At 37.4% G+C, this 27,202-nt stretch overlaps 1 protein-coding gene across 2 annotated transcripts; it reads left to right on the forward strand.

The window, feature by feature from the left end:
- The first annotated feature begins 820 nt into the window (after window positions 1-820).
- Window positions 821-27,202, forward strand: rhpn1 (rhophilin, Rho GTPase binding protein 1). 2 transcript variants are annotated; one of them, XM_038291755.1, is made up of 16 exons: window positions 821-1,011; window positions 1,166-1,259; window positions 5,535-5,650; window positions 16,330-16,458; window positions 17,055-17,130; window positions 17,950-18,027; window positions 18,170-18,294; window positions 19,708-19,874; window positions 20,498-20,685; window positions 21,645-21,831; window positions 22,217-22,342; window positions 22,430-22,624; window positions 22,705-22,781; window positions 24,542-24,688; window positions 26,351-26,503; window positions 26,588-27,202. In XM_038291755.1, exons 1-16 carry the CDS (start codon window positions 992-994, stop codon window positions 26,795-26,797), a joined length of 2,088 nt encoding a protein of 695 aa, XP_038147683.1. In that variant the 5' UTR covers window positions 821-991; the 3' UTR covers window positions 26,798-27,202. The 2 variants fall into 2 exon arrangements, with proteins under 2 accessions (XP_038147683.1, XP_038147684.1); XM_038291756.1 differs by having other exon boundaries at window positions 21,645-21,801; window positions 26,588-27,201.

Below are 27,202 nucleotides of genomic sequence, written 5' to 3' on the forward strand. Positions count from 1 at the left end.
AACGTTTAGGTTTTAATTCAGATATAAATTGTATTTGTAACTCTTGCATTTAATCTATGTTTAAGTCTCAGATTTAATTAACGGGTTTAAAAAATACTTTATTAAAATTGTGGTTCATGACTTCAATTTATATAAAATGCAATTGATAGATTTGGTTACACCATAGTAAGTAAGGCTTGTAAATGATTTTCTCTTATTATCCTTCTCTCCATTCTGAACAGTGGAGCCTATTATAAGGAAAACACTCCGCCTAGTGGCCAAATTAGATAATGCACGTATTGTAAACCAAAGAAAACTTTAACAAAGGAATATATTTAAAATAACAAGTAGCTACTTTCATTCATAATACGGTTAGATCTGAGTGCTTTCTTTAGATTTTACTATTATTTTAAGTTCGTTTAAAAAAATAAGGGAGTTTAATTTTTGCTGCACGTGCTGAAAATAAATATACATGAGAAGCAAACCGTATCCAGTGGAAACCAAATAAAATAATTGCAGTAATGAGATAATCCTATTAATTGAAAGCAAAGAATTGTAACTACTTAGCTATGGTCTGTTTTTAATGTGCAGACAAGGACAGGCTGCTGCAACCTTCTTGGAGCCAGTACACAAGCCACTGCCCCTGTAGTAACCATGACAACGACTTTACAAGTGGGGAGGCGGATGGGTACGCCTTAACAAACATGTGATTGGTCAAATGAACAGCCTTCCCTTTTTCTAATTTGCCAGATTTCTTGTCATTTAAAAAAGTCGCTTTCTGATTGGCTGGATTCTTTATCCTTGCCCCGCCCTCCCCGAGTAATCTCTTTCAGCACTGAAAACAACGAGAAGGCTTTATGCAGAGAAGAAGTGTTCAGGCTGGCTTGTTTTTTAGGGGAAAAAGCTTCGCCAGGCTTTGATTTATTCTTTGATACTTTTGTTGAACTGCTGCTTGTACGCTAACTATGCAGCTTTAAGGGATGTAGGGGCCGTTTTCAGCCGCCGGGTTACGATGGAGGAACCTGCCACAAGGCAAGTGTTACCGTTACTTATTAGAAGTTGTGACTTATGCGCATAAACCGTGTTTTTTTCCACTACCAGAATAAATGGAATATAAAGCATGCGCTGCTGCTCGATGAGTAGTTGACAATAATATATTTAACGAATCAAACGTCCCTCTTTACAGAGAGTTGGAGCTGACTCTGTCAGACGGTGCGTCAGACGACGACATGCCCGCGACGCTGCCGACAGACTGCGGCCACAGCGGGAGCATCCGCAAGGTGAGACCTGGTGCCAGCCACCTGTCCAGGTTTATCACAACAAACTATACATGAATCTAAACTTATTATAGTAAATAGGTATATAGCAAGGGTGTAACTTTGTGATGAAAGTTGGTAGGGGGGCTGATGGACCTACAGTTACTCCACCTGAACACTTTCAGTTTCAGTCATTTCCAAAAATGAGCTCAAACATATATTTATTTAATGCTTTCCTATTGTTGAGAACATAAGAGAACTATACAGGTGCTGGTCATAAAATTAGAATATCATGAAAAAGTAGATTGATTTCAGTAATTCCATTTAAAAAGTGAAACTTGTATATTATATTCATACATTACATACAAACTCATATATTTCAGATGTTTATTTGGTTTAATTTTGATGATTACAAATGACAACAAATGAAAATCTCAAATTCATCATGTCAGAAAATTAGAATATTACTGAAGACCAATAAAAACAAAGGATTTATAGAAATGTTGGCCAACTGAAAAGTATGAACATGAAAAGTATGAGCATGTACAGCACTCAGTATTTAGTTGGGCCTCCTTTGGCCTGTATTACTGCAGCAATGCGGCGTGGCATGGAGTCGATCAGTCTGTGGCACTGCTCAGGTGTTATGATAGCCCAGGTTGCTCTAATAGTGGCTTTTAGCTCTTCTGAATTGTTGGGTCTGGTGTATTGCATCTTCTTCTTCACAATACCCCATAGATTTTCTATGGGGTTAAGGTCAGGAGAGTTTGCTGGCCAATTAAGAACAGGGATACCATGGTCCTTCAACCAGGTACTGGTAGCTTTGGCACTGTGTGCAGGTGCCAAGTCCTGTTGGAAAATGAAATCTGCATCTCCAAAAAGTTGGTCAGCTGCAGGAAGCATGAAGTGCTCTAAAACTTCCTGGTATGTGGCTGCGTTGACCCTGGACCTCAGAAAACACAATGGACCAACACCAGCAGATGACATGGCACCCCAAACCATCACTGACTGTGGAAACTTTACACTGGACTTCAAGCAACGTGGATGAAGTGCCTCTCTTCTTTTCCTCCAGACTCTGGGACCTTGATTTCCAAAGGAAATGCAAAATTTACTTTCATCAGAGAACATGACTTTGGACCACTCACCAGCAGTCCAGTCCTGTTTCTCTTTAGCCCAGGCAAGACGCTTCTGACGCTGTCTGTGGTTCAAGAGTGGCTTGACACAAGGAATGCGACAGCAGAAACCCATGTCTTTCATACGTCTGTGTGTGGTGGTTCTTGAAGCACTCACTCCAGCTGCAGTCCACTCTTTGTGAATCTCCCCCACATTTTTGAATGGGTTTTGTTTCACAATCCTCTCCAGGGTGCGGTTATCTCTCTTGCTTGTACACTTTTTTCGACCACATCTTTTCCTTCCCTTCGCCTCTCTATTAATGTGCTTGGACACTGAGCTCTGTGAACAGCCAGCCTCTTTAGCGATGACCTTTTGTGTCTTGCCCTCCTTGTGCAAGGTGTCGATGGTCGTCTTTTGGACAACTGTCAAGTCAGCAGTCTTCCCCATGATTGTGTAGCCTATAGAACTAGACTGAAAGACCATTTAAAGGCTTTTGCAGGTGGTTTGAGTTAATTAGCTGATTAGAGTGTGGCACCAGGGGCCATCAATTTTGAACCTTTTCACAATATTCTAATTTTCTGATATGATGAATTTGAGATTTTCATTTGTTGTCATTTGTAATCATCAAAATTAAACCAAATAAACATCTGAAATATATGAGTTTGTATGTAATGTATGAATATAATATACAAGTTTCACTTTTTAAATGGAATTACTGAAATCAATCTACTTTTTCATGATATTCTAATTTTATGACCAGCACCTGTAATACACTAATATTTATATTTATAGATGGAGAGATATCTTTTATTGCATTATAGGGCCCAAAAACATTAATGTATAAACAAATAATGAATAACAGCCGATTCGGATGCCAAAATCGATATATCGTGCATCCCTAGAAGTACAATTCCATCCATCAAGAAAAATATGGATATGCTTCATTTTAAATATATAATAGCATTTTTTTTCTTGTAAACTTGGAGATATATTATATTGCATGTTTCATATTCCAGTAAATCTGTTTCACCTTTAAATCTTCAGCTGTCTCTACTTCTCTCTGTGCTCTGTTTAAAAAGATTTATTAACCTATTTACAAATATAATGATGCCAAAAACAAAAATTGATATGTAGAAGCTGTGCAGTCTGATTCTATCTGTACAATAAGAAAACGTGTTAATTTTATACTGTAACTGGGAGTCATGGTCCTCTGAGAAGCCCAGCTTTACAAACTATGTTTTCTCAAGCTTCTTGCATTATAATGCTAACTTGTATAAGCTTACAATATGTCGCCATTTTTAGCTGAAAAAGCTCTGTATGTCTAATGAACAGATTTTTCAGTAGTATGATCTCTAATTTTTTTAACCAGCCCGTCTCCTAACTTTTACCTTAACATCGAAGTAGCTGCTGGTTAATATTCACTGAGTGCTGCTGTGTGTCTCTCCTCCCACCACGTAGCTACTTTGTACGCAGTGAAATGCGACTGTAAATCAAATGACTTAAAGCGACAGATCCGATGATGTTACACAGAGATGCAAAACATGGGAGCAGTGGGAGGGAGGAAAAAAAAAAACACAGACTCAAAATGCTCTGAACACAGACAGCTGCACCAACCTCTGTTACCTTTGGCTAAAGTAAATGAGCGGAAAGGGGGAAAAAAGTGGAAATTATTGGTGGGGACAGTCCACACCAGTCCTTCAGAAAGTTACACATGTGGTCTAGATTCATTGAACAACTTGGTGTAATTTAAGTCCATCTCTGCTAGTTTCAATTAATCTGGCTTACAACTAATTATAACACATACTTCTCTAGATGAAGTTCTTAAAATATGAACCAAATAGGATCTTTATTGCAGATATATTATGTTTAACCTGATCATATGTAAAATAGCTGACTTGACAGTTGTTTAGCATACAGTCACTTTCCTCCTCTCCATGCAGAGTAGGACATAGAAAGTCACTGGTTGTGTGCTGTAAGGAAGCATGCTAAGGGAAAGTTGAGTGGAGGAAAAAACAGTTATCCAAGATGCAAAAACAGCAGCTAACATATCCAGGACATGGGCTGCAACTGCTATTTTATACGTGTTAAGATGCTTTAGGATCAGAGACATGGAGAGAAAGAAGTGGACTGCTGCTCAGTGGTCCAATGTCCTCTTTGAAATAAAGGTACATTTTAAGTTTCCTCTGGAGCCCCGAGAAGCTAGAAGAAGAGAGGAAAGACAGAATCAATGCAACTCAAAGACCAGTGTGAAGTTTCTGCTATTTGGGGAAGGAACCATTACAGCTGCTGCTGTTTGTTTGATATGTTTTTTTAAGCCCCACATCAGCACAGTCCTCTACTGCTGCAGATTTTTTGAGAACATCTAATAATCTGTGATGATTTAAAAAAGAGAAGTTCAGGGATTATTCAACAAGTCTACTCTCCACTCAATCTGTCCTAATACCGACCCTACAAGCCTTTACCTTAAGAAATACATTTGAGATGATAGGCTGTGGAAACTACCAACAGGATGAGGATTTAGGAAAACATCTCATCAGTTTGCTGATGCTGGGTTCTGACCTGAGCAGGTCGTTTTTGGTGAGGTGCTTCTCTATAAACACGACAGGTCTTCTGGTTTAAATTGATTCTGGACAGCCAGAACCAAACATGGAGAAGATGCTTTTAGTTCTTATGCTGCACTAGTTTGGAAGAAACGCCTAGAAAATAGTGAAAATGCTAAATTGCTTAAATACTTTTTTATTTAGATTGGCTTTCATCCGTGTTATATTAAGATCATTAGTTATCAGTCCAACTTTCATTTTTTTTTTTATCATTCTGTTTATGTAATCATCTCGTTTTAATTATTCATCCTATTTTCTGTAATTATCAGTGTTACCTTTATTCCAATTCAATGTACATTTTCTGTTTTCACAGTTCCAGCACTTTGAATTATCTTGCTACTAAAAAAAAGTGTTATGTGAATAAACTTGTGAAGATATGCTATTTTGCTGTCCCTGATCTAAGGTGATTTTAGTTGCTATTACTAAACCTCCTTCTTGACATGTAGAAATACTGAGGAAATTCTACTTTAAAATTGTTTGCAGATCATCATAACTCTGAAATCAAAGCTGTAAAACCACATTCTGTGATTCTCTGCTGAATGTAAAAATAAAAGATTTAGCCTCCTCTGGTTTAATGTTTTCTCTGTAGGGATGCGATCCATTCGCTCAGACTCAGCGCAGTAAACTGCAACATCGAAGAGCTCGAATCAACCAGCAGATTAACAAGGAGATGCGGATGAGAGCAGGAGCGGAGAATCTTTTTAGGTAAGAAGCAGGAACTTATTTCACCAACGCCTTCCTGTTTGTCTATGCTCTTCACAGGGGTGGAAATTAAACATTTTCTTCAGCCAAAAATTACTACCAATAGTGCTTCGATGATTAAAAATGCCCTTTTTTAACTCATAATGTATTAAGTGAGCAACACCAATCACATATATAAACGTATGTTTTTAGATGCTTCTGAAAATGTTCTTAAATGTGTTGAGGCCAGAACACACCAAATCCGATTTTGCATCGAATCGTGTCATAGAGGTCGTGGCATTTAGCGCTCATTGAAAATCAATGGGGATGAGCACACCTAACAAGATTTTCTGCAAGAGGGCTTGAGTATCTCCAACTGAGATAGACCACATGTCTATTTTAGTCAGATTACGCAGAAATTCAGCAGCAGTTTCATTGGTCTGACAGGAAGAAAGACATGGTTACAAAGGCTACGCATCGCAGCCTGAAGTGACCCAAATCAGATTTTTTGGCCCGTGTCTAACCTGTATCTGATCTTCTCACGGCTTTCTGAACAACACAGATCCAATTTCTTTTCTTTCAATGCAATCCAGGCCACTTGCCTATGTGGTCCTGGATCCGATACAAATCTGATCTTTTTAAGTCCAAACTGTGTCTGAACGGCCAGGTCGCATTCATCTGACCTGAACGCCATTAATACCCGACAAAGGCCAATATTCTGGGTCTTGCTATGAAGAAGCGGTAAGAAAAACAACAACCATGGCAGACGACGATGCAGAGAGCAGTATTTAATCTTGAAATCTGAAAAGATTGTGTTTTTATGGTTGGGATAAATCGCAAGATGCACTCCAGCACTACAATCCATGTTTATTTCCGTAAACACAAAGCATGCTGGAATGTGACGTCATTGCGTCCTCTACTGCGCATGAGGGACACTTGTGTTGTATGACTGCAGCTCACATAGGAGATCACATACAAGTCGCATATATTTGGAAATGTTAACGGCAACGCAAAAAAATCGCCAAACATACTGTACGGAATCATCTCTGAGCACACCATTTCACTTTTTTGTCACCAGTTCACTGCAGTTCTTCCATCAGTTTACACTTTCTTTCACGTTTACCCATCATTGTTACCCAACGCCCAGCTTTCCACATGTTTGCCTGCTGTGTGTAAAAGTAGCTAGCGGCAACAGCCATGATTGACATAGCTCATTGTCTAATATGCATCACTAGGGCTGGATAAAAAAATCCACATAATCGATTTTGAATCGATTCCTTCACATTTTCGCAAAATCAATGTCTAGTGAATAAGATTGATTAGTTTTATAGTGACGTGCGTGACGTTCACATTCAAATGAGCACTCAAAATACTTTAAGCCAGACAGCTGCAAATGTAGCTAATAGGTTGATTGAAGACATTAACAAATGGAGGCTGACCAGCAAACACTGTGTAGTTGTTACAGACAACGCTGCAAATATGCTTTGTGCAGTGAAGATAATGCAGCTCATGCATGTCTGCTGTGTCCCCGCTGTGTAAAGTCTGTTTGCTCGAGTGAGGCTTTTTCGCTTTTCACAAACAAGTTTGCACTTTTGAGACAGTTTTGTTCACATCTCAAATTTAAACTGTCCGATTTACAAGTTTGCACTTTGTGTTTAATATGACACGATACATGAGCATTTTGAAACACAGTTGAACCACTTTCATTATGGTAAAAACAGATCGAATCGAAATTAATCGATTTAGAACGGTATGAATCAAAATCGAATCGATTCAGACTTTGGTGAAAATACCCAGCCCTATGCATCACGTGTAGCCTTATCCCGGAGGGCTTACCGTACAAACAGGAGAAGCAGTGCAAGTGAAATTAGACACTGCCGTCGGACAACATGCGGTGAATTATAAATGTTTTAAATCAGGTTGGGTCCGGATTAGCCAGAAGGTTGGTCCGGATCCAGACCGCGGTCGGCTAATCCGTGAATTCTGATCTAGCGGATCATCTGATCATTTAGCGAGACCATCAAACTTTAGTGTAGCTAAACTCACATGGAGCGTTTATATTTCACTGACGAATACAATTTCAGTGCACTTGATTGACTAATGATTGTAGCTGATAGAGGATGTCAAGTTTCACAGAATCTCCATATTTTAAAATAAATAAACTAATGATGAGCGCAGGCCCACATTTTATTAGTGTTTCGCTTTTCTGCCAAACTGACAACTATTTTGCTAGAATTCCCTTACTAACACTTTCTAATAGGGATTTCGGACAGTTTTTTATAAAAAAACTGTCCGAACCGTTCGGTTCGATTCGCGTTTGTCGCGTTCGGTTCATGCGCTGCTTCTTTTTCTAATAGGCGAAGCGTGTACACTCCAGAGCAGAAGGTGGCGGTACTGCGACCAAAGCCAACCAGCAGTAGTAAACAAGAAGAAGAAGCTAAGCAGCGTAGCCGGGTGTCGCAGAAAAAAATCAGTTGTTGTGGAGAATTGTGTGGGTATGGCGAGTGGGAAAGAACAGGAGTTGGAAGACGCACCAGCAGCACTTTATAGGTCTGCTGTATGGGACCACTTTGCATTTAGAGTGACCTGCGATGACGGCGGAAAGAAAGTTGTGGATAAAAGAGCAACAGTGTGCAAGCATTGTGCAACATGTTTTGTTTATGCTAACAGCAACACGACCAACATGTCAGGCTAACAATCAACATATACCAAACCGAACCAAAAACCGTGACCACGAAACCGTTAACCGAACCAAACCATGGATTTGGTGAACCGTTCAACCCCTACTTTCTAAGAACCAGATTAATTCTGTGAAAAGGAGCCTAGATTTGAACAACCTACCCAAAGATGATTTTAACAGATCAACTTGTTCAACAGAAGCCCAGTTGAATGGAACTCAGGCAAATATGGCTACCCTGGCTCAGCTGTAGTATGTATGCCAGGCCCTTTGGGGGTGCTGTTACACTGCTACCAAATTGCACAAAAAATGTAAAAAAAAAACAAAAAAAAAACAGAGACATTGCCACGATATCACCCTTTAAGAAGGAAGGAACTCACGTCTACAGATGAAAACACAGAAGCAATTATTTGATTTTTTGTTTTCCAGTTTAAGAAATTATTGTTTATAATCTACCAAAATGATAATTTCTGGCGGTTGGATGCACCACCTGAAGCTTGAAATACCTTTGTGGATAGATTCAAGCTGTTTTTTGTGTGGACTGGGAAAAAATAGGAAAATCCAAACAGTTGTTCAAAGCTCCCAGTGACGTTTCGACCGCAAGATCTTCCTAAGGCAACTATATCTGTGTGGACTGGGCCTGAGAATCATTATTATTGCATAGCTTAAAGATTTTACACTAAATGAGAATTTTTTTTAGGTAACATGAAACATTTACACCTGTGATCTCACCCTGTCAGTTTTACCAAGCCAAAACAAACTCCTAGTCTTCTTCTTTAACATTTTACAAGGTTGAAGCGTACAAAGTTTGAAACTCTGTCCATTCCTTTTTACACCATTAATCTAGATTGTCCATAGTCCTGGGTTCTCTCTTATACTCTCCTCTCTTTAGCTCATTCTACAGACATTGTTTTTTTTGTTTTTTAGATTTAGATCTGAGTAAGCAGCATGAATGAAATAGGGCAGACTTTGGGCGAAATGTTTTGTACAATTTCCTGTTTAAAGACTTGCAAAATTTCAATTTGCAGCAAATGCCACCTTTTTTTATCCAACATTTCTTATTTGAGTTTATGATGCACGAAACTCTAATCAGATGTATAAAAAGATGCATTAATGGCAGTCATTTAAAAACAACAATTAGTGTCATTTTACTATATTATTATGAACTATTTCAGCTATCTCGTGGATCTGTCTGTTTGCTAAAGAAGCTGTTAGGATTATTTTTCTGATTGTAGAAGGTGCTTTGTTAATCTGTTGATCTTTTACATTTAGGTCACCAGTCGCTCTTGCTACCACACACTATCTCTACCTGCTATTGTGCTTCTCTTTATGTTCACTGTGCATCAATTTGCATGTTAATTTCTCTATAGGACCTTGGTTGTCTCCCTTTTGTATCCTTCTCTTCTGCTGAGTTTGTTATATTTATTCTATTTAAAATGCATTGCTTGGCAGAGACAACATAAAAAAACTAGTACAAAAAACTGCTAAGGTTTGTACCACTCAAACAACAGTTTATATTGTAGATGTGTTGCTAAATAAAAAGGAGGCTTTTTAAGAGTCTTTGTAACTGTTCATAAAATGTCTCTGAATATCTTTACTTGAACGTTTTTTTAACCAAAAGAATATTCTTCTTGAAAGTAATCATTTCGGCAGACCTTTTTTATAGTCTTTTTGAGAAAAGCTTTAGTGTAGAATAGTCTCTGTGCAATGGTTGCTTAATATACACACGTAGGAGGCTGAGCTTGCTCCCTTTTCTCATGAGGATGGAAATTCAGAAGCAATGCTCAACTCTCTGCTCCCTGATTCATTTTGTGTCTTAATCTGATAGGATCTAGAAGAAAGTGTCCCCAATTTAAAACTAATTTGCTTTTCTTTGAACTTTTCCTCTGGACTGAATAGTTTTTAGATATATGGGCTGCTCTTCACATGATAAAATGTTATTTTTTGAAAACATTTTTATATTGGTCGTGGTTGTATTTAGAATGTACTTTTCATAATGATAACATGTTTTTGGTAAGTTTGATCTTAAACAGCCCACAGTTAAAGAGATGGGGAGCATTGTCTTTCTCTACATCACTGAAAATTGAACAATAAAGCTTTAGCTACTAATGAACAAACATTTGTAGCATTTTTAGATGAAGCCAACGTCTTTCTGGTGAAAAGACAATATATTGGTAGCAGAGGTGATGTCACACTATTTGCAAGAGAGTGATGTCATTTCCAGTAAAAACTGGTATTTCAACACACAGACAGCCTTATTTTAGAGGTATTTAAAACTACTTTTCCTACTTTGCCTATCTTATTTTGTCAATAAGCAAGTTAAAAAGTTACATGACTGACTGTGAACATAATAACTTTGTAAAGCGAAAAGATCCTGTTATAGCTCAGAGAATTTCAGCTAATATTTCCAAAATTGGAAAGAATAAAACCAAGTGCTGTGCTACACTTAGCCTTCTGAATTTTAAACTATTTTGCAGATTAAACTTTGCATTTCATTGATACCATCAATCGTTTTCAACTTTGGATGAATTTTACATGATGGAAATTCCACAGCAGCTAAAGCTTACATATGTGTTGTTTCCATTTATGTAAACAACTAAGCCCCAGCCAGGGTCAGCAGTTGTTTCCAGAGGATTCTGGCTGTTTTGCAAAACTGTGATGACTCAGTCCGGTGCAGATAATTAAAAGAAAAGCACTCCCGCGCCTTCTTTTTGGACGCTTGGTCACAGAGACAAAGAGGACCCCCACACAGCCCGTCAGCCTGTAATCAGCCGGCTTTGTGTCCGCCTCCCGTCCTGTTCCCATGCAAAGATTCCCAGCAAGTTTCACTGAGCTCATCCCCCCACTCATTTGTCTGTCAGCCTCCCCCTTCTTAGTTTGTTAGTGTAGTCCACATACGCACACACACAGGGAACTAGCAGCTTTTAGTTTTACTTTGCTCACTTGCTTGCTCATCGGGGCGCTGGTCTGTGGGGGGTGTTCGGATGTTCAGTGTTCATGACGTTCCACACACAGAGACGGGGGTTAACCATTTAGGTCGGTTTCAGGTTTCTTCTGAAAACTTTAGGATCTTTGTCTCTTAGGTTAGTCAGTGTTCTTTTTTGTCTTTGCCTGATGTGCGTGCAAATGGGTGTGAAGGAAGGGGATATTTAGGAGCTCATTTAAAGCTGACTAATCAGATTGCCTCTGGCCTAAGAGTAGATATAGTTGTATCCTTGTTCGCATGTTTAGACTTGGGAAGGGAGTGACTAATAAAGACACTGGCAAAGGATAAGAGCTCTAACTGCTTGATTTAACCCTATTTTCCTGTTCAAATCTAAGCTACAAATATGTTCATAAAAAATGTTTAAAATTCAGTTTTGGTCGGAATTTTGTTAATTAGTATGCATTGACCCTATTACAAACCATTACTGTAAAGCTGCACATTTGCATTTATAGGATGGGGGAGATTTTACCTTTATTTTAAGAACAAACCATACAAATTGATTAGAGTCAATTATACTGGACAGTGTTTATAATAGAATGAAAAATATATATTTATGGGCCGAAAAATGCAATGAAATAATTGGAAAATCCATCCAAATTTAGAGAAGCAATTAACCTAACAGAAATGTTTTTGGACTTGGGGGGGGGGGGGGGGGGGGGGGCGTAGTACCTGGAGAGAACCCACTCATGCTTAGGGAGAACATGCAGAATGACCACAAGCTGGGATTTGAACCCGTAACCTTCTTGCTCCAAAGCAGCAGTGCTACCCACTGTGCAGCCCAATTGGAAGATCATTGTATAAAAAAATATGCATAAAATGAAAAAAAATATAAAGAGCTGCAAATACTATTCATTTATACTCTCTGTTCTTGCAGAATAATTGGAGTTGGTTGTCTTTTAAACCAGAACTAAAATATGTAGAGAGAAGGGAGGAGCTATTTTGGTCGATGCATTATAAAACTAAAACTTAACAGGAAAAAAAAAGGTTTTTAAGATGTAAATAACACATTGTTTTATTGTTTTTGTGTTTTTTCTCAATATTTATAAACACTGAGATCAGCCTTAGACCAAAAGCAGAAAGAAAATAAGACTTCTATTCATTTATCCCAAATTATATGATTATCACAACAGGTAGATCATATCACAACACCTGTTTTCTTAATATCATGCAGAATCATATTTTGTTTTGTTTCTATATAACAAAAAAGGGTGTAAATATTTTCATCAGAAATTACTCAATTTATTGCAACATCCATGAAGGGAAAATGGATGAGAAAAGGTTAATTGATTAAAACCAAATAATAAATGTCTTAAATTAGTTTCATCCATCCATCTTGTCAGGAGACATTTACTGTCTACACATAAAATGAGAAAGAAATAACCTCTGTTGCGCACTTAGTATTTCCCTTATATTTACAGAAGTTAGAAAATGTCTTTCTTTCTTTTTTTTTCTCCTGACGGATTACACAGAGAAGCTAATGAAGTCAGGCACCGCTGACAATAAAAGTCCCTGAGATCAAAAAGTTGGGAAATTTTAAATCTTTAGCTTCTTACACATGGATTCATTATCCATAAACTGCATATTTCTAATATTATAAACTCCTAATGTATCAACCAAAACAATTCTGTGTTTTTTTTTGTTATGGTTAATTATTAGCAGCAGCTTTAAGTTTATTCTAATTCCAGTTTATCCTACCATTAAACCAATGAGATTTGGAGGGGATATACAGGTGCTGGTCATAAAATTAGAATATCATGAAAAAGTAGATTGATTTCAGTAATTCCATTTAAAAAGTGAAACTTGTATATTATATTCATACATTACATACAAACTCATATATTTCAGATGTTTATTTGGTTTAATTTTGATGATTACAAATGACAACAAATGAAAATCTCAAATTCATCATATCAGAAAATTAGAATATTGTGAAAAGGTTCAAAATTGATGGCCCCTGGTGCCACACTCTAATCAGCTAATTAACTCAAACCACCTGCAAAAGCCTTTAAATGGTCTTTCAGTCTAGTTCTATAGGCTACACAATCATGGGGAAGACTGCTGACTTGACAGTTGTCCAAAAGACGACCATCGACACCTTGCACAAGGAGGGCAAGACACAAAAGGTCATCGCTAAAGAGGCTGGCTGTTCACAGAGCTCAGTGTCCAAGCACATTAATAGAGAGGCGAAGGGAAGGAAAAGATGTGGTCGAAAAAAGTGTACAAGCAAGAGAGATAACCGCACCCTGGAGAGGATTGTGAAACAAAACCCCTTCAAAAATGTGGGGGAGATTCACAAAGAGTGGACTGCAGCTGGAGTGAGTGCTTCAAGAACCACCACACACAGACGTATGAAAGACATGGGTTTCTGCTGTCGCATTCCTTGTGTCAAGCCACTCTTGAACCACAGACAGCGTCAGAAGCGTCTTGCCTGGGCTAAAGAGAAACAGGACTGGACTGCTGGTGAGTGGTCCAAAGTCATGTTCTCTGATGAAAGTAAATTTTGCATTTCCTTTGGAAATCAAGGTCCCAGAGTCTGGAGGAAAAGAAGAGAGGCACTTCATCCACGTTGCTTGAAGTCCAGTGTAAAGTTTCCACAGTCAGTGATGGTTTGGGGTGCCATGTCATCTGCTGGTGTTGGTCCATTGTGTTTTCTGAGGTCCAGGGTCAACGCAGCCACATACCAGGAAGTTTTAGAGCACTTCATGCTTCCTGCAGCTGACCAACTTTTTGGAGATGCAGATTTCATTTTCCAACAGGACTTGGCACCTGCACACAGTGCCAAAGCTACCAGTACCTGGTTGAAGGACCATGGTATCCCTGTTCTTAATTGGCCAGCAAACTCTCCTGACCTTAACCCCATAGAAAATCTATGGGGTATTGTGAAGAAGAAGATGCAATACACCAGACCCAACAATTCAGAAGAGCTAAAAGCCACTATTAGAGCAACCTGGGCTATCATAACACCTGAGCAGTGCCACAGACTGATCGACTCCATGCCACGCCGCATTGCTGCAGTAATACAGGCCAAAGGAGGCCCAACTAAATACTGAGTGCTGTACATGCTCATACTTTTCATGTTCATACTTTTCAGTTGGCCAACATTTCTATAAATCCTTTGTTTTTATTGGTCTTCAGTAATATTCTAATTTTCTGATATGATGAATTTGAGATTTTCATTTGTTGTCATTTGTAATCATCAAAATTAAACCAAATAAACATCTGAAATATATGAGTTTGTATGTAATGTATGAATATAATATACAAGTTTCACTTTTTAAATGGAATTACTGAAATCAATCTACTTTTTCATGATATTCTAATTTTATGACCAGCACCTGTAATTGGAAGGGTTTTTTCAAACCATTTCTCTGCCAAACCAAATGATTTCCCAGAAGTTGTGGAGCAGCAGCATGAGTTGGCTTTGCTCTGGGTCAAGTATGTGTTTAGAGAACGGGTGAGGCTTGAATAGACTAAAAGGACAGAGTAGAAAGTGGAGCTCAGAGCTGAATTCTGTGTTAAAGCCTGCGGTGAATAAGAACATTTTTACCATTTAAAAATAATTTCTTTAGGCCTCCAAGCTTTGTTGTAATTGTTGGGTGGAGCAAAAATTAATAGATAATTTCCCTGTAGTCTGAAATGTAACTACATTTATAACATATTGTTTGTTTTTTTTACCCTTTGCTCATCTGAATAAATAGATCAAGTGCAAAATATAGGTTCACCCAAGTCTGAGCTTCAGAAAGTTGATAAAATCTTCTCAGCATTTTAATATGGTGAATCAATATATGGCGCAAGAGTGGCTACGGAGGCAAGGGTTGTCCTGTAAGCATTGGGTTGTGGGTTCAAGCTCCAGCTCCTTGCTGCTGGTGGTAAGAGGGCCTGATAGCGTCAGTAAGGGCCCCAAAGCACAGCCTTAAAGGGGAACACCAGTTTTTTTACATTATTAGATCATACGTTATTACATCATGTTCTACTCACCCATGTAAGTTTTGTTTCATTTGGAGCTGTTCCGAAGATATTCGGTTTTGTAATACATGTAACGTCTTCCTATGGGCAACGACTTGAAGGCACAAACTAAACTGTTCATAATTGATCATTTATGATACGCCAGCATTCATAACATGTAGGCGAATCACTGTCCCCCGGTTATATTTTTTATATTTATATTTTTTAAAACCAAAGCGGAGTGTGTATGACGTCATCCGCGCGCCGGACTGGAGTTATGACAGGCAGCCCGGGCCACAGGCGGCTACGCGCTACCCCTTATATTCATTCGGCTAGCTAATCTGAATCCTTCAATTCCATTGCGATAGCAAGATCATCTGTGGTTGTAGCACTAGACATCTTCCAAGCATGTGAGCAAAACTAGCAGTAGTTCAGCGGACAGGATGAATGATGGTAGCCGGCGCGCGGGTGACGTCATACACACTCTGCTTTGTTTAAAAAAATATATGAATATAAAAAATATAACCGAGGATGTCTGGGGGACAGTGATTTGCCTACATGTTATGAATGCTGGCGTACCATAAATAATAAATTATGAACAGTTTAGTTTGTGCCTTCAAGTCATTGCCCATAGGGAGACATTACTTTGATATAACCTAACCGAATATCTTCAGAACAGCTCCAAATGACACAAAACCCATATGGAGGAATAGAACATGATGTAGCTACAGCTGCCACGGCAGCTGACATTCACATCAGTATCAGTATCAGTAAGCGGATGATTAAATATATTCTAAGGCGCTTTAGAGTCTTTGGACTTAATAAAGCACACAAATACAGACCATCTAGCATTTTACCATTAAGTAGATTTCTAGATTTAGTTTTATCAATCTTTAAAAGAAACATAAATTAAACATAGACTAAGAAAAAAAGTCAAAACAATGATGCCATATTTACCTGGAGTCTAAAACAACACCAAGGTGTGCATAATTATTATGCAGCTTCTATTTTCATAAGAAGGAAAAATGTTGACAATTCAGCCTTTTTAAGATTTGACTTGTATATTTATTATTTATTTATTTTATTTTTTTGTAGGGCAACAACTAACAACAAGGTAAAGGAGACTGTGGCTCTGGAGCTCAGCTTTGTCAATTCCAACCTGCAACTGCTCAAAGAAGAGCTGGAAGAGCTTAACAGCAACATGGAGATCTACCAGACAGACAGGTATTCACACAGACACGATCGAGTTTATTCAGAGTTTCTCACATGCATTCTAGGCCAGACTCATTAAACTAATTATAATTGGCGAAAATAAGTGGCTGTTATATTTCTGTGGTCATGCTCTAATTAGATTGTTTATCCTCTGTCCAGCTATGGTTGAGATTTATTTTTTTTTTGCTTTAACACTAGACTAACACTAACAATAAGTCTAACACAGGTGTATTTTAAGTGTAATTTATGGATTACATTCAGCTGGTTGTAATTGTGGCAGTTTCCCCCCCTCCACTGTCCTAGGTAGGAGGAACGATAAATGTCCCCCCCCCCCGTTTGTGTCTTTAATGAGCCAGTCACATGCGTGCATGCTATGTTTTAGTGTCATAGTTAATGGAAGGGGCTGCCTGGGTTGTTGAGCGGGCTGCAAAGCTTAATAATTGTTTTTAAGTTTGTTAGCAGGATCAATCGGACACACACACACCCCCTACTGGGAATTAGGATGAGCAGATGGCATGCGGACTTGTCCTGTGTTTGAAACCTGCTTAGTGAACATTAGTGCTTACGTATGACTAAGACCAACAACGTGTATTTATGTCCGCCTCCAGTGATGCCATCAGTGTTCCCATGATCCCCCTTGGACTGAAAGAAACCAAGGAAGTGGATTTTACTGTTCCTATCCAGGTGAGGGCATTATTATTATTATTATATTAGTAACTGTTTTGCGTAGAATAAACCTAACTTGATACCAGATAAATTAAAATTTTTCTTTAAAAAATACTTAAAAGCACTCCTCTGATCTTTTACATATACAGTCCCTTTGAAACCAATCAGACTAATTTGTCTTTCTCAATTTCTACTATGACAAATTGAGAGTAGAGCATGACAGATTTAAATAGAATATGATTATTTTCCCTGAAAATGAATAAAGAAACATAAACTTATGCAGCATTGTTTTTATTTAGCTTTCAAATTTAGTACAATTGATTTTATCACGAATTAAAGCTGGAAGAGTAGCTATCTTCTGATCAATTGACAAAGCAGTTTACATTTGTATTCAAAGTAAATACCATTCAAGAATACATTTATTCAAGTAATTCAGTTAAAATATTAAAATAACCCTGTATAATACTATAAAAAAGGCTGTCATATGTGGACACACTGTATATATCCCATGCACCCATTTCTTCCTTTGCACATTCTTCTCCTTTGACTATTTGTGCTGATGTAACAAGTACATTCCTCCAATGTGAGATCAATAAAGTCAATCAATCAATCAAAATCTAATTCATAAGATTGATTACCCATGGAATAATGTTTTTTTTAGTTATTATATCTTACAGCCAATTAGAAAAGAAGATTTAGTTTCTCAGAAAACTGAGAAACTTGCATGAAGATCATAAAAGAAATGTGCGGCACAGAATCAACTCCTGCTTGTGAGAATATATGAAACTATTTGCACCAGAAACAATAGATTTTTCTTGTATTTCTCCCCTTTTGTAGGATTTCATCTGTGAGCACTATGGAGAAGACAGCAGTCAGTACGACAAGGAGATCAAAGAGCTTATTGATCTCAGACAGGTTCATTAAAATACAAGCAAACTTTATTATTGAATATGCTTTTATGAAAATGATAAAACAGAATATCTCCTTCAATAAAGGAAACCTTTACAGAATATTTCTCAAAGTTTGAGCTTTCTGTTTTTGTCTTTCTGTTTGTCAGGCGATGCGTACACCCAGTCGTAACCAGGCTGGACTAGAGCTACTAATGGAGTACTACAATCAGCTGTACTATTTGGACCAGCGCTTCTTCTCTGCACACAAGAACCTGGGTGTTTACTTTCACTGGTACAATATTTGCACTTTGTTTAAAATAATTGCTTTTTTTAATTTTTTTAACCTACTTTTAGAAAAGATAATGTACCGTTTATATGGTGCTTTACAAAGTAGCAACAATATTCACACATTTCACATTTTTTTTAAGTTACAAACAAACTAAAACAAACAAAAGACTTTTTAGACCAAAAAAGTATAGCATAATGAGAAAGTGAAAGTGTGAAGAGATGTTGTTTTTCTTGTTTTTTTCCTAAACAAGGGAATTTCAAGTATGCCTCCAACAGAGCTGGCCTACAGCATTATATTTCTTTGTATTGAACTCTTCTATTATAACTCCAGTCTCTGCGCCAATAAAAGAAAAGGTTATTTGTTAACATCAGCTCCTTACTGGGCCAGAGCAAACTACATATTTTGTGGAGACCTCGGGGCACAGCTCAAAATACTGAGTTATATTCCTTTTTTTTGTATTGAACCTTGAGAAAAGGTCAGATTAGCATCAGAACTCACTTTCTGTGTTCTGAGTTTAAGCAAGTTGCTGCTCTGCTCACAACTAAATTCACAAACAATATTTTTCTCTGAATACATAATCTAGTTCCTGTCTTTTTAAACCAAAAAAATTATTTAAAAAAAATCACAAGAGATAGTTTATACGAGCAAAGAGGGAGATTGTGAGATTATGAAGACCTTGAATAATCTGCCCTGTTTTACTATATTACTAATTATTTGTATAAATAGTTTATTTGTTTGTTTATTTTTGTTTATTTATTATTGGGATCCCCATTAGCTGTGCTTTACACCCAGCTACTCTTCCTGGGGTCCACATCATTAAAATATAGTATACAATGTAAATTCATGAACATGTTTGACAGATGACAAATATCATATACATATCAATAAGACTGAACATTCATAGAAAAGGGGAAAGTTACAATTTAATTTTTTTTTACATTTTATGAATAAGTTACAATAAATTAGAATATGAAACTATTTCATTTATAGATAAGTTGCTCCTAAAAGCTTCTTAAGTTGCATTTTAAAAGCAAATTTATGTAAAATTTTTATGAGAATTAATGGCAGTGAGTTCCATTCTTTCATTGCTCTATAAGTAAAGGTGTATTTGAGAAAATTAGTTTTCGCCCTAGAAATTACAAATCGTCCTTCAGCTGCATGTCTCGTGGCATAACCATGAGAGTCCAAATTCTTCTTAAACTGAACAAACAGAAACAAAGGACTCTGGAGTTTTAAGATTTTCCACGTAATACAGTAATACAGTAGTAGTAATAGTAATTAAAACAGTAATACAGTTCCAGTCATGATCCTATCTTGGGCGCTTATTTTAGACTCTTGATCATTTATATTTTAATCCATGTAAGTTGCTGGTTACCATAAAAAGGTAAAATTGCTTCCTTCTTACTCAACCCTCAGGTACGACTCTTTGACGGGGGTCCCATCGTCTCAGCGCGCGCTGGCTTTTGAGAAGGGAAGCGTGCTGTTCAACATCGGAGCTCTTTACACACAGATCGGCGCGCGGCAGGACCGGTCTGCTGCAGACGGCATCAACAAGGCCATAGATGCCTTTCAGCGAGCTGCAGGTGCTAAAAAACATTCATTTACCAGATTTTACTGAATTCTTAAACATTAATTTACCAGATTTTACTGAATTCTTTTGTGGACTCAAAAAAAAAAATACAAATCTAACTAAAAGCCCGGTTTCCACTGTTATTTCCAATCTTTAAAAACTGTGTCAGGTGTCTGCCATCCAAACAACAGGCATCTATGTTGTTCAATATTCCCTCAAACCATACATCTTCGTATTAAAGTGTATTTAAATTATAAACAAACAGTGATTGTACTTAATAAATCTATAACTATTATTATAAATTATTCATTTTCCTAATTTCTAAACCACACAGGTAATTTTGTTTACATTTTATAAATTTGTTTTATGTAGGACTGTCCAACATTAGTTATTGTGTCATTAATGCATAATTTATAATCTTATAGTCATGGTCATTTAAGAGGAGGTTTTGCTGTGTTTTCTTTTGTTTTTTTAGTTGTGTAGCTGAAACAAACGTTTCAGTATGAATAATGTTTGCCTTATCATAGTAGAACCAAATTATGAATAAGATTGTAATCTGATTATTGTTTTTCCACTGCTCTAAAGGTTTACTTCAGTGATTCACAGCCTATGACACTGCTTCTGTTATCTTTTTAGGTGCATTTAATTACCTAAAAGAGAACTTCTCGAATGCTCCAAGTCTGGACATGAGCGCTCCGTCTCTCAGCATGCTGGTCCGTCTGATGGTTGCTCAGGTGCAGGAGTGTGTGTTTGAACGCACAACAATCACCACACAGGACACTAAGTTTACCTCCCAACTCCAGCTGGCACAAGAGGCTGCACAGGTGACTTAACTGTTTGTTTTTTTGTATCCTGGATAAAGCTGGAGATTTACCAAACGGCCTTTTGATGTTTTTATAAGTTTGTTCTGCTTTTTTTTTCTTTTTCGAAGGGTTTAAAGACACTTAAACTCGTTTGCATACATTTAGATACAAAATTTAATTTTAAATACAACAGATCTACAATAAAAGATCATAGTTCTGAATTTCACATAAAAGGATGCATCAAGCTTAAAAGCTCTATGTATATCATAGTGAACACACTGTTGGTAGATGAAAGGTTGGATTTCCCAGTCCTTGACCTGCTAATCACCTGTCCGAGTTGGTCAAGAGAAATTTGGCTAATTTCAGTTATTGGGATATTGACACTAATAAAAACACCTCACCTTATAGTGTCCTTTAGCATTATTAAGCTAGCATTTTAATTGGTGCTATAAAAGCCCCGTGTTCTAACAAGGTCAGTGAAGCAGTTTTAGTGCTAATATTAAATATTATTCATTTATTGACAAGCATTCTCCCCAACCTTCTGGATGATTCTGGTTTGATTTATTTATTTATTTTTTCTGTTGGGTTTTATTGTTAGGAGTGGAAAGATACTCAATGATTCCTCTCTATTTCAACGGTCCTTAAAGATTTTTTTTTTTTGCTCACAATACCTTTTAGAATTTGTTACATTTGACTTTTACACCTCTAATCTGTATGTAAATATCTTACTTTGTTTTTAACTTTCCATAAGTTTATGTCTCTAAAGTTTGTTTTTTAACTTGTATTCCTACAATACATTAATCTTGTAAAAGTATAAAATAGATAAAGATCTTCCAGTAGAAACAGGGAGATTAATTAGTTATTAAATAATAGACTAAAGTTATTTAATTTGGATAAATTAAATGAGGTAATTTGTTTGTCTCCTTTGTGAGTGTTATTGTTTTATAACCAACACGAGTCTTTGTCCACGAATTGTGCAGGTGTCGGATGTTTACTCACTAGTGCATCAGACGATGACGCAGCCTGTGATGAAGGACTATGTGCCGTTTTCATGGGCCGCCATGGTTCAGGTCAAATCTGAACATTTCCGTGCTCTCTCGCACTATTATGCTGCTGCTGCACTCTGCGACCACACATGTAAGGGAAATATTTCTTCTAAGATTTTAGGTGTAGTTTTTTAATTTGTTGACTTATTGTGTATCTGACCAGCTGTCTGTCCGTCAGTCTGTCTGTAAAACTACCTATCAATGTCTTTTTTGTGTCTTTTCTCAATAAATCCAAGCATTTATTTTATTGTATTGTTAAATCGTTGCTTTCAAGTTTTTATTTTTAATAAAACTCTTGACCTAGATGTTTGTTGGGGAATAAAAAGAATCAGATAAACAAGTCATCAATATAGAGAAATACTTAAAAGCCTTTGATTTAGTTTAGATCAGTCCATCCTTAGTTTTTATATTTTAACAGCAGCTTAGAAATCTTGAAATGTTTTACTTTTTTCTTTTTCTTAAACCACTTAAGTAAGATTTCTAACTTAGCTTGATATTTCCTGTAGCATCTTCTGATGGGGATGAGTGTGAAAAGGAGGTTGATAAAGCTTTCCTCAAGTTGTATGTCAACATTTCTTCGGGGCAAACTCTCAGCCAGATTCTGGAGGATCCTGAAAAAAGGAGAAAGCTTGGTGAGTTCACCTGTTTCAGTGGTAACTACATCACTGTCAATGTGGACATAGTGCAGACTTTTAATGTGCTTCCTTAAAACCTTTAAGGCAAAGCCCACCTTCGGAGTGCCGTTATGAGGCATGAGGAGGCCATGCGTGTCCACAGTCTGTGTAAGGTCCTGAGGAAGATGGACATCCTACAAGATGTGCTGTGTCAAATGCACAAGCTGTCCTTGGAGAAATATTTAGAGCTGGATCGAGAAGATGACTTTGATGAAACAGCAGAGGCCCCAGAGATACAAGGTGAGATCCCACTAACAACTTAAGCATAGTGGATTCTGATCCATTCATGATTAACTGACTGTAGCTTCCTGTGTTGGCAGCTCATACTCAGCAGAAACCAGACATCACTCCACCAGGCTTCTTTACCGTCCAAGTTACTGACATCTTTCAAAGACTGGTGAGGAAAACCCAGAAAAGCCTTTCAAGGGAAGAGACAAATAAAAGGGACTGCTTTTCGAGTCTTTTCAACGTTATCTCATGGAGGAGTATAACTGGTCTCCATGCTTTCTTTGATTTATTACCAATGAAAAGTAACAATATCAGTGTTTAGTAACACGTTGGTTTCAGTTTAATAGTTATTTAAGTGTTAAATGGTTTTTAATTATCCATACTTGCAAGTAATGTCTTCTTGTTGAGCGTTGCCATGGAGAGCTTTGATACACAGCTGTTATTGACTTTCCAGCCTATAGACATACTGGGTAGAATATCTCTGTGTAAGAATCTGGTTAATCCTTTTCAATATTTTTATTAAAGGTATAGTGGAGGATTTTCGCAAATTCTTGAAAAGATCTGCCCTCTCCAATAAAAAAAAAAAATGCATATGCACAACCCTGTACCTGCTTCTGAGAGAGAACACCTATTAAACGTGTGCGATAGCGTGCACCAACCCTTTTCTCCTCATGCACGCTCTGTTTAAAACTTGCTGTTTGCATCACTCATACAAGATTACTTTCCAAAAGAAGATTTGCAATTTTTCCACTATGTCAGACTCTACACCCCTGAAAAAACGGGACGAGCACTTAGGATGGCGTTTCGTAAACATATCACGAGAATGACTGACAATTAAAATGACCACTTATTTTGTTGATCCACCTGCAAAAAGAACATCCTTCACTATTCCTTTAAATAAGCATTACGGAGGTTTCTAATTATACTGCCTCCTGTGGCCAAAACACAGAACGGCAAATGACTATTGTAAAGATATTTATTCATTTAAAAACATACAAAATGTCTCTTTAATGAGTACAAAGATATCAATCAAGACAAGTGTACAAAATGTTACATAGACATACTGTACCCTGGTATAGTAAAAGCTGTCATCAATAACATGAGAAACATCAAACGTTAAACTCCTTATGAAAACTCAGCAATGCTTCAAAACTAATGGAGGAGAAAACACAGAACCCGTTCATGGAGGATCAAAAAACGCCAGCAACTACTCTGATAGTGTTCAATCCGAGCTGCTGCTGGTTGCATTCTACTCCTGACACAACTGTCTGCTTTCTTTGTACGGTGTGCCTGAAATTACGAGGGAATAAATAGAGAAGCATTTTTCTTTTAAAGCAAAACATCTCAAATAGAATGTGTTTGATCCAAACGAACCAAGTTAGAAGTTATTGAACATGTTTTAATGGTTTTTTTTTTAGCCTGAAAACAACAAAGGTGGTGGAAGCATCATGCTCTGGGCTTTCTTTTCAGATTGAACTGGGTTTTTTTCCATGCAGGATGAAATTATGAATAGAAAAAAATATCAGTCAATCTAGACCCCAGAACTGGTGAAAAATGAAAGTTTAGGAATGGCCCAGTTGGAGTTCTGGCCTAAATTTGACCAATAGAGTGATTGGGCTGCAAGAATAGGAGCATGGACTCCATATATACTCAGTCTACGTTCGAGGCAGAGTGGATACATTTTTGTAAGTCAAGATGCGACATGATGCGGCAAAGTATTCTTTTAGGGATATGTACTCTTTAAACCAGTTTTATTTTTACTGATTATTTTATTTTAAATCATTTCTTAGTTTTGCAACCAACCCTCTACATGATAAATGTCACATTAACATAAACATTTTGAGTTGACATTGCATATTAAAAACCTGATCTTTTCAATGACATTTACATCTCTATATAATAATAGCAGAACCATTTGCTGTGTTGCAGGGCCCCTTGTCAGTGTTCTGTGCAAGAGCCCGCTGGGGCCCCACACGTGTGATCTGCCTGCAGAGGAGAGAAGGTGGGATGGGTCTCACACTCAGAGGGGACTCCCCTGTCCTGGTTGCTGGAGTGGTTCCTGGAGGCTGTGCAGAGGTGAGGCTGACTGGAGGAGGGATCTAAGCATCAGGGAAGAACTAAACAAACAATTAATCCTCTGAAAACGATTCAGATGTAAGAAAAGTTTGTGTCTGTTTTTCTGTTTATGCCAGATGTTCAAATAATGTAGCACTCCAGATGATTTGATTGGATGGTACCTTGATTGAGATTAAAGGACAAGAAACAAAAAAAATCTTACTGAACGCAACAACAAACAGCGAGTTTGACTTTATGAAAAGAGTAGACCTTGTTATGAAAAGTAAAGTCTACTAAGTAAGAAGTTAGGTTGAGAAATACTGGAAAAATAAACCTGCAGATATCAGTTTAAGAGAGTTATGTTTTATTTTTAACATTAAAAAATCCCAAAATCTTTTTCAAGACATTCTTTTTTTCTATATCATTTTTTCTATAGTTTATCATCCCACATGTGCAGTCATTATAAGACAGTTATTAATGCATTAGCATTACTTAAACATTCATTTGTATCTTCTAGAAACTACTAATTTTTATCATTGTAAAATTTGCATTAATTTCATTCCTAAAAACTGCTTGTTTGCAGCATTTGTCTCACAAGTACTTTTCAGAAATATTCAGGCTATTAGGAGGATATTGATCCTCTTTTGCTTTCACAGAGGATGAAGATCTTAGCCACCAAGACCAGAGAGCCCAAACCTGGCATAAGCCAGACTGATACATGTCGTTCAATTTTAACTCACAATGTCCATGTGGAAATGCTCAGGAGGAAAGTGTTTGCAAAAGGGAGGGGCATTCACAACAGTTCTTTGTGTTGATTGGATAAATCACAGAGTGACACTTGCCTCCCATGTCAAGCTTTTAGCCAATCAGAGAAGCAGTAACAGCTGAGATTGTATCACATCCTTTAATCCTATCACATCTTTCCAAATCCGGTTGGCCCAACCTCAAAGACACAAATCGCATCTTTTTAATTGTTTTTCAAAAATAGAGCTTATTCCAGCTAAAACCAGAGCAGCCATCTTTGTTTTACTTCAGCCTGTACTTCAGATTTGTGAATTCACAAATCTCGCCAGAATTCATGTTGCTTGCAAAGTAAAGAGAACCCAAGATCAGTGCTAAAGCCATTATTACAGTAAAAAAAATTGTGAGGGAAAATGTGGGTTAATAATAATTCAGAGTTATCACAATATCTTAAAACAATAGCGCTCTCATTGTTTCCTAATGTTGGTAAGCACTGATACCTTAAAGACTAACAACCTCTTCAAATTCAGTGTGTTCCATAAAAAAGTAAACTCTGCTGTCATCTGCTGATGTCGGTGCCCCTCTGCCAGAATACAGACGTGTCTCAACATGTCGCAGAATATCCAGTTTTCTTTATAATCACTTCTTGTTGTGCTTCCTCTGACTCATTTGTAAATATCTTAATAATACTATTACTTAAGTTGAATTCTCTTCCGACAATAAACTTCCACACCAAAGAGTGTTCTTTTTATAAAGTGATAAGTCCTAAGGGGTGATTGGAAAATCTTCTAATTATTGAGTCTTCATACTGGTTGTTCATTGATCAAAGCAAATAAAGCTGAAAAACCAGACAGTTTTTTTGTGCGTCTTCATTAAAACAAAGTACCTCTTTTTGAAGGAACAAATGTTCTCATTTTTACCCATTTTTCGTTTGCTGTTCAGGAGGCAGGACTACGAGAGGGAGACTATATTGTAGCAGTGGATGGACAAGACTGTAAGTGGGCCAAACATGGCGAGGTAGTCCACATGCTGAAGAGCTGCAACGACAGAGAAGTACAAATCAGTGTGGTGACGCTACACTCGCATGACATCCAGGTAAATGGGATGTTTTTATTTGTTTGGATAGGCAGCAAATGCAGAGCTGAGAGAAGTGCAAGAAATTGTTTTTTGTCCTCGCAGGTAGAGAGAAAAGCCGTCATGCTGTCCCACTGCAGCGACAAAGAAAACTCTCGCCAACGGCTGCTAGGCGGGGCCAAGGGACAGAGCTCCGCCTCTTTGTTGAACTGGAACAGGAAAAAAAAGAGGGAGGGCAGCGGTGTCACCAAGAAACTAGGAAGCACTTTTAGTTTGTCATTTGGAAACATCCGTGACGCCGAGGCCATGTACTGAGACGGGACTGTGGAGGAATAACTCAGGGACCCACAGCAGCAGAGAAGGTACAGTGAGGAGCAACATTTGGAGCTGAGCTAGGAAACCTCAGCTGGAAAGGCACATTTCTACGGCGAAATGGACTACTGGATTATTTAAAAGTCAAAATGTGAGTTTGTTTGGCTAATATTGCCTGTGGAAACACAAAAATCTAGTTAAAAACAAACTGTGATGTAAGCATGTATGACAGTCTGCTTTAAAGATGGTGTGGCTTTGTATAAGAAATATATTTACAAAAAAATGTTTTGTATCAACACACAAAATACTATTATTTTTCTATACAGTAAATTAACTGTAACTTAAAAATACAAATTAAAAATAATAATAGGACCAGAGGACAAAAATAGCACTATAAAAAAGTTGCTA

The sequence above is a fragment of the Cyprinodon tularosa genome, unplaced genomic scaffold (genome assembly GCF_016077235.1).
Source record: "Cyprinodon tularosa strain WSP-4 unplaced genomic scaffold, ASM1607723v1 ctg30, whole genome shotgun sequence".
NCBI classification, from domain to species: Eukaryota; Metazoa; Chordata; class Actinopteri; order Cyprinodontiformes; family Cyprinodontidae; genus Cyprinodon; species Cyprinodon tularosa.

Coding starts and splice junctions, on each gene's coding strand:
- rhpn1 (XM_038291755.1), top strand. CDS start 992: ATGGAGGAACCTGCCACAAG. Junction 17,131..17,949: donor ATTTTACTGTTCCTATCCAG/GTGAGGGCATTA, acceptor CCCCTTTTGTAG/GATTTCATCTGTGAGCACTA. Junction 21,832..22,216: donor TATTTCTTCTAAGATTTTAG/GTGTAGTTTTTT, acceptor TATTTCCTGTAG/CATCTTCTGATGGGGATGAG.